Below are 11720 nucleotides of genomic sequence, written 5' to 3' on the forward strand. Positions count from 1 at the left end.
GGAAGTTGTTATTAACGATATGTACACGTGAGTCTTTAAGGCATTCCCAATGCCTCAAATGCTTCTCACTCTATAATAATATGATTGTTTGATTTGCGAGGGCCTGCGACTGTATTTGCCATATCCGTGAAGGTTTAGCCACACCTACCCTTATTAGATTTTGAGCGACTTGTGGGCGTGCTCCTCCCTGTGGTCCAGGCCCATCCAAACTCTTTGTTTTTCTTTGCGCCAGGCACTCGGTAGCAATGGACTACTACGCCGGCGCCGCTTCTTCCGCGAAATTCGTAGTAAAATATAAATGATAGGCACGGATAAGCTCGGATTTTAGTACCATTTAGTACCATTTAGTACCAAAAACCATCCATTGATCCGAACGTACGTTAACATTTTCTCCACCCGCTCACAATTAAATAGAAATTAATATTTTCATATTAATTGAAATAATATTTTCATATTAATTTCTATTCTGTTTCGACGATCAAAACAAACAACAAATGTAGCATATGTCTAATAATAATAAGTTTGCATAAAGTGAAAAAAAAATATATATAATACCATAGCATAACGGAAAAGGAGTGACATTTCCCCAAAAATTAATTAAATGAAATGTGTTAACGTGACAACCGCCTATATGTAAACGTATCAGTCCTTGCATTCCTTTGGAAATATATGTGTATATGTGTATACTTCCTTTTTGTAATTTTAGTGAAAAATGTGAAAAGAAAAAACGCAAACACAAAAACAATAATGCTATCCAAAAATAATAATAATAACACATGACACGACATAGCGAAGTGTAGTTTTGTGTGTGGGCAAAGCTTGTATGTCATAGGAAGGGTAGCAATAAAAATCGTCCACTAATAGCTATGTACATAGAACGGATTTCGAATTGAACATATTTCAAGGAAGCTCGCAGCCCATTAAAAGCTTGTGAGAAACATATTTTTCATGTTTTAAAGAAGCACAGCATGGATAAAACTTGTACTCAAGCTAGACGGTGTCCGTTCGCTCAAGAAGTAAGAAAATTAAGTTCGTTCATGATCGAGTCTTTCATATCCATCACCGACCAAAAGAAAAAGGAAAAGAACTAGATTTTCATGGTCCTTATTATTGAGTGGGTGCGGCGTAGAGAATTTTTACCGGAGATACTACATAGTTGGGCAGACGAATAGATGGACACGCTTAGGTCAATTCAATATTTGATGTAGATCAAGAATATATGTATTCCTTGTAGGGTCTCTGAAATTGCTTCCGGGCGTTGCAAACATTCTTACATTCTGAAATGAATATACCGCTCATCCTTCGGTGATGGGTATGAAAAGATTACAAATCTAAAAAAAAATAAGTTGGCACGAAATCTATCTTATTTTGTGCAAAACTAAATTTGCGAAAATAATGAGCGAGTAATGAAAGCAAACATGGGTTTGTGATAGTTTACCTGCCACTGCCACAAAATAAAAGCGCTTAGCGCAGCTGACGATTGAGGCAAAGACTAAGAAAATTTGTGGAAATCCCGCAAGTGAAAGGCTTAGCAAAAGTATCAGAAATCTAAAATTGATGGCGAGATTTTGAAAGCTTTATAACCAGAGACAAGCTATATAATCATAACATTCGAGGAAAGAAAAGCAAACTTGAAGTGTTGCTCAAAATAAGTTACCGCAATTAATTTCTTTGTAAATAGTTCTTCTACGATATTCTAAACTCCATGCTATACTAAATTCGCAATCCAATGTTACGATACTAGTCGGGGATATGTTAAGATAAACACAAGAATTCGAAAAAGCATTTTACGTAACATAATGTTAAGTGTGACTTTGTCTTAAAAACATAACTTTTTACAATTAATTAAAACATTTTATCAATAAAATATATAACATAATTATCAAGAGAAGTTTTTATTGTACACCTTTTTTTACTTATCATTGTATGCAAATAAATGCCTAACTGACGTTAGCTGCAATGACGTAAATATGCGAACAAATAATATCAATAATTTTGCTGATCAAATAGCGGAAATAGGTTCCCATTAAGCGGATAAACATAAAATTTAGCTCAATTTACGTACAGCTATCACAAAAGGGGTTTAAAAAACAATCAAATCTCAAACGTTTCAGTAGACGAATTTAACTAACAATCAGCTTGGTTACTCGGACTTCTCTTTGACTAAGCCAACAGCAAGACTTATTGACCAGCTTTACCATTTGTATTTTTTTTTTTAGTTTTTTCCAATTGATTCTTAAATAATAACAACTGAAGCCAGAATACATAAAACTGAATAAAACCTAGGCGCTTATTTTATCAAAATGATAAAAAATATGACCCCATCGCTGGCTATAAGCGCGGTACGATAACAGCCTAGCACTTCCCAGTTGAGTTGTTTCAAAGTCTCGCGGAAGGATTTTGCCCATGGAAAGAAAAAGAGGGGAAAAAGAAGAGCTTTTTTAAAAAACTATTCCTTCCTCATTTGCGTTTTCGTTCAGGAGCTTGCAAGTGAACACCTACTTCGAACCAAAAGTCTTAGTCGAAAATGTGAAGGTCCGAAAAGATTCATTTGAATATTCTTGAACTAGGGAAACGAAACCTAACCTGAACGCTACAACGGTCCATTCACAAGACCAGCTTCAACTAATGTCCTTGTTTTAAAGCCGGAATACTACAGTAATAGTCATAATATAAGCGTTTAGAGAGATAGAAAGAGACCGAGAAAGAGAGAGAAGGAGAGAAAGAGAAAGGAGAAAGAATGGGACTTTTGAGTTGTGAAGGAAAGGTTAAATAAATTTGATAAATGATCTAAAGAAGCATAAGAGATTGGAGTGATTTATCAGAAAATTAATTAGCTTTATTTACGTGAACATAGGTGAAGTATAAAATCTGAGGTAAATGAAAGGTTACCCGGAGGGATAATTTACGGCTAGGGTTCAGTCTTAGTGGAGCTCTCGAAAATATAAAATTTTCCCTTGAGGAGAACCATTTAAGTCGCCGGTGAGCAAACTCCGAGAGAAAGTTTGTTCTTTACAAACTAAATGGAGATAGCCGGGCTCACGCATATGAGACGAGAAATAATAAATAATGAAATCAAACCGCTATGATGCAATAAACTCTCTCTCTCTCTCTCTCCCTCTATCGTAGCTATCATATTTACAAATCATATTTTACGATGATAGGGTAAAGACTACTTGACTAAAGACTATATCCCCTAAGTATATTTCAGCTATTAATTCTGTTGTTCGCATCCCTTGGCACAAAATCATATTTCCATATTAAAAACAACAGCAACAACAACAAAGTACATTCTATTTAATTGCTATCGCTTATGGCGTAGCGGATCAAAGGAAACTTATTTGCTATTTCCGACACATCGTGCGAGACACTCGCGGGAAAGTCTTAGTTTAGGATTTTATTAATTTTGTTAATGGTTATCACACTTTTCCAGGTCATTGTGTCAATGAATGGAAAAACACTCCTATGAAAGACAGAAAAGCAGGAAAGAAGTTATGTCTTTGAATAATATTGTATCGCCTTCGCGAAGAAGGCGGTAAGAAAACTCATTTTTTATGGCGAAGTGCTAAAAGGTGTGTGCAATTTGAAAAGGAGACAAAGACAAACGGTTAAAGGGGTTATAATTTTCTATAAATGCTTTTATAGTTTGCTTCATTTACACATACATTTTTATTTCAGCGTACATAAGTAAAGTGCCGCATGTGCTGAAATACATGAAATCCGATTTTTATGATTTTTATTGAATAGAATGTGGGTAAGTCGTAAAGATAGGTAAAATGTTGTCAATGTTTGAATGCAGAAATATTATTCCTGTGTGTTTGTATGTATTGGGGAGTCTTTACATCACGCGTTAAATAACTGTATTAAACAAGCAAACATACAACATATGGAATATAGGTGTGCAAGGAAATAATTCTAAAGCTTAAACTTTTCATTGATTTTTATCGCTTGTTATTTAGGTTACACGTGCTCGGTTTCGCTTTTAACAATATCTTCAACGATTGCTGATTACTTTTTGTGCGATTCAAAGAACTTTGAAGCTTAAGGTTAATATTTCATTGCATTAAAGCATTCTCTGAACAAACAGTGCTCAGGAAAGGCCGGTAAACATGATCGAAACTATATATGTAACGACTTATTCGCCGTTGGACACAAAACTTAAACAGTCCTTTAAAGACTTTTCAAGCGACTGCTGTTAGTTATCTGTACATCTGTTAGAAAAATGGACTAAGCGCAGTAGCTGCACTGTTGGTATAATCTATAAGAAATAATCGGCGGTTTTTTTTTTCTTTTTTTGCGATGAAAGCAATAGTTTTGCTTATACACCTCATCGCAACGCTCAGAGACCGGGAAGAAGAAATTCACGCAAATTACATGCTATCGTAAAGCTTTTTTTATTCTTTCTATCGTGCGGTGTGAGTTAACGGTTGTAAGTCCGTTTAGGACTGTAAGTGTTCTTGTGGATTAAGCGCAAATTACTTCGTTTATTTTTGCTCTACTAAAAACTTACATTTCCGAAGAACTTTTAATATGAAAACCTTAGAAAGTTTATCATGTTCTAAACTGAATTTTGCTTATCACGTGCGGTATAACGTTAGTCAACATATATTCAAGGTTTATATGCGTGCAGTGCGAGCATTTTGTTGAGATTGCTTGCATTATTAACTCTTCGGTAAGTTCGGTCGTCGCGATATCAGCAAGCCGTTAAACAAATCCTTTATATATATACCTTTTCCACCATTAACAAATTAAGAGTTATGGGTACTTGGTCATATCGGTTTATTGGGAAATGCTGGATCTTCAAAGATACATTGGAAGAAAAGGTAAAGAGAAAATTATTGAAGGAAATCTACAATAACATCATCAGCGCTACTCCTTTATTAATCCCCAATTAACTCTAGCTTTATATCCAACAAATGTTGAGAAACTCAGGATGAAAACCAATGGAATGATTAACCCTATGGGCATACGTGATGAAGTCACAACGTCATTTAACACCTTAGCATACCAATCACATCGTTCCTTAGAAAACAATGCGACCATGCGTTCGAAAGGAAAGCGATTGACACATTTTCAACAGTTGCTGTGGATGATGCATTTTATTACAAGCAAGCAAGAATTTCCTCACGAGTCTGCGCAGCATTACTGTCTCGATCGAAATAAAATTGTAAAATATGGTGTAACTTTACTGCAAATTCATTTACCTCCAAGAGACAATTAGTTGCGTCTTGGAAACTTTTCTTTTTTTCGAACTTGGCAAAGTCATCCGTCAAATGCCGTTCGGCAGAATTTACGGCTGTTCACATTTTTGTGAGATTGACGTTATAACGCGTTTAAAAAGCTAACTGGCGCTACTTACGCCCGAAAGGGCTTATGTAACTGTATACAATTAACTTGAAAGGTTTAAATTACGAAAAACGCCTTTTCTGCCAACCCATTGTCTTGAAGATCAAACAAAACAAACAGAACTCAACAACTAATTATGCGTTAGCTCGTACCATAAGTGACGCAATATCTTTTTTAAAAACGTTACAAGCCTACGGCACATTTACCCAACATAAGTTAAACACCTAACAACATAAGCAGCTCTCTGAAGCTCAAGCACTCGAGCCCAGTTTGAATGTCATAAGACAAACAACAATAAAGGCAATTACATGAGTATAGAAATAACTTTGCGTAGTTGACAGAGTGTCAAATAAACAGAAATGTGTACGCGTGTCACTCTCGCTCTTTACATCAATCAGCACAAAAACACAAAAAAAATAAATAAATAAACAAGTAATATTCAATTTTGCCCAAATTTTTTATTACTCACTAAAAGTCTGTTTTGATGGCAAGATAGAGTGACGAATACATTACGAAATATATGCAGATGTGATATATGTCGTTTTTTATACACATGTATATCAAATCATCAAATTTTAAATAAATTTCGAGAACTTTATGGGTGAAAAACATATGTATGTCGTCGGTCTTATTTGTTTAGGAGTTTTAAATAGTTGTGCGCGAGCTCTTACCCCGACGAGAACAACAAAAAGGTTTCAGCGCAAGCTTGTTCTTCTAGACGAAAATTGAAATTGAAAAGAAGCATCGCTTAGGCATCTGGAAAAGAGTTTCATAGAGATGCTTCTTCGTATATCAGCATTCCTTCTTTTAAAACAATTTCTGTGTTCAAGAAGTAGGAGGACTTTTTTATTCAGAACGTGCAGCGCTTTAAGAAAGTAGCCTTTATTTCTTAGCTTGGCACCATCGAAACTGATAACGACATTCATTCTTTGTTTATCTCGACATAGGATAAGAGGATAGGCTTTGAGCCCCTTCTCTGTCTTCCATCAACATATTCTATCGCTTAAGAACATATATGTGTTGAAAAGCATTTTATCACCAAAATTCTTTGATCGAGGGCCGCGATTCCCATTTCAAAGCAAAATCTGACACAACATCGTTACGTAACGTTTTTCCAATTATTACAGAGATCAGAAATTGAGCAAATAAGAAAATGATCGCGATCGATTCTTTTGTATCCATCACCGTTACCCTTGAAACAGCAGACATAAAAAGTAAAAGAAATAAATTTTCATCTTTTATAATACAGAGAGGCCACGATTGATTTTTGTTCTTCTCGAAAAAATCAATTTTTTATTCTTTTTGACTAACAGATGTGATGTCAGTTTGAAAGAACTTTCAATATTTTGGCTCAATTTGAAGTCGATAGCTTCACTTTTAGACACTGGAGATTGTTTAAAAAGCACATAACATAGACGGATAGACGCATAACCGGGCACACGAACATGCTTAAATCGATTCAGAATTTTACGCTCATCAACAAAATATATACACTTTGTGGGGTCTGTGAAGTTTTCGTTTTAAGCCTTTTGACGAAATGAATATACCCATCATGTTTGGGCGATAGGGGTAATCCATTTTACTTCAGAGCACAGTGTGACACAGTCATCTAATTTTAATCATTCTATGGAAAATGTATTTTGCTTTCTCTCAACCAATCCCAATGGGTGAAAAAAAATTAGTTTCGATTTGCACTTATCTAATACAACTTCAAAGTCTAAAGGGCATCTGAGGCATGCCATGTAAACAAGTCCATGTGAAGAGAACCGCTTGCAAATAATTTCGTAATGTGAGAAGACGCCTTCACGATGGAATAATGTTTGAGCGTAGCATTGCAGAACACGTTAAATAACATTGTCTGCTAGAACTTTTTCTTTTTATACTTCTGCGAGTTTTTGCATGCTGAAGGAGATGAAAGTTGTTTTAAGAAAAATTTTTCTGAAGCTGGTATTACTGCTGGAATTGCAATGGTTTTATGACTTTTTGTGATTGAATTTTGAGTATTATGAGTTTTCGGGTTTGTACACACTTTACTACACTCTGCGACGGCTGTCTATATTACTACGCTGCGGAAAAAATAGTTAAAAAAATAATAATAAAACAAAAAAAAAAAAAAAAAATTGTTACTGCCAAGTTACTATTATTCCTTTTCCTGTTTCTTTATGCCTTGTTACGGTTTTCGTGAGGTCAAATCAAGAGTCAGACAATTGTGTTATATGAGTTTATTATCTGGCTATATAGACAGGAAAAAACAAACAACCAATGTACGTAATAGCATTTTTATGCCAAAATTTCAAACAAACAAACGAACAAACAAAATTGCCATGGCAAGAACTCAAAGAGAAAAAAATAATTGAATCTAAACTGAAACTGGAAATTTTTTTTAAGGCAAATGAAGTTATTTTCCTTGAAAAGGAGGAAAAAAATCAAAGGTTAACGTTGAGAATGTAAATGATGCCACACCTGGAGCGAAATATTCACAGAACAAAGTCTTCGCGTAAAGAAGCACGTTCAGCACGTTTGACGCTAACGATTACAAGCCAACATAACGTGTTGTGTCGGTTTATCTCAAACCTTTCTTTCGTAATCTCTTCAGTTAGATTGTTCATCAATCTTAGAAACTGACACAATAAGAGAAAAATATGCAATCACTTCGTTCTGACATTCACTTTAATTTATTAGCTTCAACACAAAAGTAGGCGTTGACACGTTTTCGGCCAATAATAAAATTAAGTAACGTAGAAATTATCTCGGAATTGCAACGGGCTATACCTTCCCTTCTACAATGTACTGAAATAAATTCGGAACTCATAATTGTTACAAATTTCACATTTTGTGGGATTTTAAATAAAACCCCTTCGAACTTAATTTCCAAAGCTAGACATTTACATAATTAAAAAATCGGGATATTTGCAGTACCGTCGCTCACCACGTCGCTCCCGTCACATTTTACTTTCTTTAAAGCAAGCTTGCTAGTAACTTACAGACGCACATGCGCGCGTACTTAAATTGATCCAGAATTTTATGCTGATCGAGAATACATACACTTTGTGGGATCTCTGAAGCTTCCTTTGGGTCGTTGCAAACAATTTGACAAAATGAAAATACACCTCATCCTTTGGGGATGGAAAATTATGTTCGACTGTGAACCAAATATTTTCACGATACGACTCAGTTCGTTAATTCTATGGTGGACGTCACGTCACGTGGTGTATTAAATTTTTCCTAGCAACATAAATTTTCACTTTTTTTAAACCATAAACAAAAGCAAGGGGCACTAAAGATTTTAATGATCGTGGCCACGCGAGATTCGGTCCCAGCTGAATACAATTTTCTTACTTGTTTTTTTCTCTCCTTTTTCTATTAGACTTGTAATGTGCGGATAAGTGCTTCAGAGTCGCCATAAAGTATGCGTGAAATTTATATATTTGAGCGTTAACAGTGGTAATGGTTTACACTTCCCTGCTTTTTTGTTTCGTTCACATTCGATTAGTACCTCAATAGAACTAGAGAAGCACACGTAGTCTCGAGTTTTATCTTCTCAGTTTCAGGAATCTAAAGGTGTAGGCATCGCTGTTATTTCAAAATTGTTCTCGTTTCTTATATACTTTAGACATGCATTTAGGAAGATCACACCAACTTATAGTCTCCAACTTTTAACCGGTCAAGAAAACTTTGCGCCCAACCTTAGCGTCCCATTTTCCCATCATTTCACACGCAAAGCGTTGGCTCAAACAGACCCGTTTTGCTACTAGTAGACATATGTGACCGGCATCCAAAAAACTAGAATAATTTAGGAAGAATATTGAGAGATATTGAAATGTGCTATTCTTTAAGTAACAGTCACCAAAGCTGTACGTGCCTTGTAACCGCTGTTTCGCAACTCAGAACAAAGTAAATCCTTACTTTGTAATCCTGTTAACCTATTTAGGTCACTTTATTAACAAAACTTTCTCATTGTTTGCAATCAATTTATTCTACTTATTCTACTAATGTTTAAATAATAATTTTTAATAAATTAATAATTAAATAAATATTTGAAAAAAAGATACCAGGTCATCAAATCTTCCTTTAATCTCATTTGTTTCGCCAAAAACACTCACGCCAATCGAATGGTTTTTGCTGCTTTAGCTTTCGTGTTTCAATTCATCAGCACAGACTTCGAATGCTTTCAAAACGTTATCGTAAATTTTCAAATACGCTCCGCGAGCTTTCTGCCCAAATTCTGAGATTTTATATTTTTCAATAATTTTACTCAACTCCTCCTCCTGCGCTGTAAAGTCTTTGGCGGAAAAACCAATCATGTCTTCTGTTAATTTATATAAATCCCATATGTTTGACTCGACTTCACCGTTCTTTACTTTTTCGAGATGTCTGAGCAGTTTGTCCTGGCGCCTAGTGGTAAGATCTCCATCGGGTGATTCATTGTTTTGCTTAATTTCATCCATAACATTCGTCAGAAACTCAACGAGCTCATCTCCAGTTTTAATTGTAAAATCAGTGAATTCTTTCAAAATTTCTTTATGAAACTTATTGTGTTCATCTAACCGTTCACTGTCCGGTATTGGTGAGGTTAGGCAATGCTGAAGTTAAAATTTTTATTCTTTACTATCTTCATAAATTTTTTTTTAACGACTTACTTGAGTCAGTAGAATGAATCCCAAACATATAATAAAATAATTTTTCATTTTTGCGTTCTTCGACCTTTTAACTGTAAATAACAACTGACTTATACTGTTCCAAGTTGATCTTCAATTGCAAATTTTCGACCTGTTACTCCTTACGTTTTTCGTAGAATAGAAAGGTGACTTGATTAGAATTCTTAAGAAAATTTAAAGATTTTTCTAATTACTAAAAATTGGGGTGACCATAGGTAATTCGTTTGATATTCGTATATTATCTATACCCATGTTTCTTGATATACGTGAGTGATCGTTTTATGTGGAAGGGAGCGAGGCAGAATTAGCAAAAATGAAAGAAGAAATTGTGCTCAGAGCTGCTGAAGCAAGAAAAGAAGAACCTTCTACTTCTCTTGCGCAAACATGAGGTCACCTTAGCATAATAAATTTGTGATACGTATGATCGACGGTTGTACAAAATTATAATATCAGCAATTAAGCTTTTATTGAACCAATTTGTTATGACAATCTATTAGCTGTACAAATAAATTGCTCCCACTGAAATTGATTGCTTCATAAAACGTACTTGATGCGTTCAATTTTCCTGAAATTTTAGATATTGATAACTTGAATATTGACATCTGAACGATGAAAGTTTCATTTGCTTATAAGCTATGTATCAATGTATATTAGAAATGGATGTCGTTTACGGCATTAAGATAAAGTCAGTAAATCCTACGTATGCACTGAGCAATGATCTCGCAATTTAACCAGTACAAGGAGGATATATAATAAAATAATATAGGAGAAATTTTATAGGAGAAGGTCGCAACCACTTACGATAGCGTCGACCCTGACCCAAACATATCTGTGTACCGAATTTCATCAAAATTTCTGAAAAATTGCGATTTGTACGGTCAAGAGAGCTAAATGGACACATGGACATACAAGCCTAGATACAGATTGATTTTCTGAATGGAATGATATAATAAGTGGTGCATTAATCTCAATTCCTTGTTGGCGTAGTGGTGAGCATGCACTGATTCGGAAAAAAAACATAATATTTGGTAAAATTATATAAAAAGTTTTTACTTTTTCATCGATATTTACATACCTAAAAGAGCTTAAAATTGCTTGGTAGGAAGAAATCGTTCAAAACAGAAGTAAATAACGTATAAATATTTAAGTAAAGCAAATTATAAAAGATTTAAAAAGAAAACTTTTTCATTTCAAGGTCAAATTTAAAAGAATTACCATGTCGAGAAAACGATTAATCTACCAGGTCTTAGTTTGCATCATTGAGTTATTTAATAAATGCTTGATCTTGAACTTTAATAAATCTTTTCTTTGTGCTGCGTCATAACGGTTAATAAATTGTATGCATATGCTTCAACGATTTTGATCGATTGGTGTTTTTCTACACATATTGTATATTTACGTATGCATGCAGCACTTGTAGCCTACTGAGACTAATAATGGAAGGTTTTAAGTCTTTTTTTTTGCTTTGTGCCGAATGCGTGTTGCTTGTGTTAGCTGCCTAAGTGGCTGCTGCAGCCACGTGAGTTGTGGTGCATTATAATTTTTGTTTCTGTTGTTTTGGCGGCTGCTGCTAATAGCATGCTTGTCTGATTTCTGGCTACTAGACTGACTCTTCCGTCACTAGCAATTAGTTGAAAGCGAAACTGGTTCTTCAATGCATACGAAAATACACGAATGTAATCTTTTAAGGAAAAACAGGGCATAAAACGTCTACAA

At 34.8% G+C, this 11720-nt stretch overlaps 1 protein-coding gene across 1 annotated transcript; it reads right to left on the reverse strand.

Moving 5' to 3' along the window:
• Nucleotides 1-9303: 9303 nt before the first annotated feature.
• Nucleotides 9304-10111, reverse strand: LOC119634091. Its single transcript, XM_038028029.1, has 2 exons — nucleotides 9987-10111; nucleotides 9304-9929 (listed from the first exon to the last, which is right to left on the reverse strand). The coding sequence occupies exons 1-2, from the start codon at nucleotides 10032-10034 to the stop codon at nucleotides 9474-9476; spliced, it is 504 nt and encodes a 167-aa protein (XP_037883957.1). The 5' UTR covers nucleotides 10035-10111; the 3' UTR covers nucleotides 9304-9473.
• Between the last annotated feature and the right edge of the window lie 1609 nt (nucleotides 10112-11720).

The sequence above is a fragment of the Glossina fuscipes genome, unplaced genomic scaffold, assembly GCF_014805625.2.
Source record: "Glossina fuscipes isolate IAEA_lab_2018 unplaced genomic scaffold, Yale_Gfus_2 2, whole genome shotgun sequence".
NCBI lineage: Eukaryota > Metazoa > Arthropoda > Insecta > Diptera > Glossinidae > Glossina > Glossina fuscipes.

What these genes read in the sequence shown, in the direction of transcription:
- LOC119634091 (XM_038028029.1), bottom strand. Translation starts at nt 10,034, where the DNA reads ATGAAAAATTATTTTATTATATGTTTGGGATTCATTCTACTGACTCAA. An exon ending in GATTCATTCTACTGACTCAA is followed by an intron (nt 9,930 to 9,986) that starts GTAAGTCGTTAA and finishes TTTTAACTTCAG; the next exon opens with CATTGCCTAACCTCACCAAT.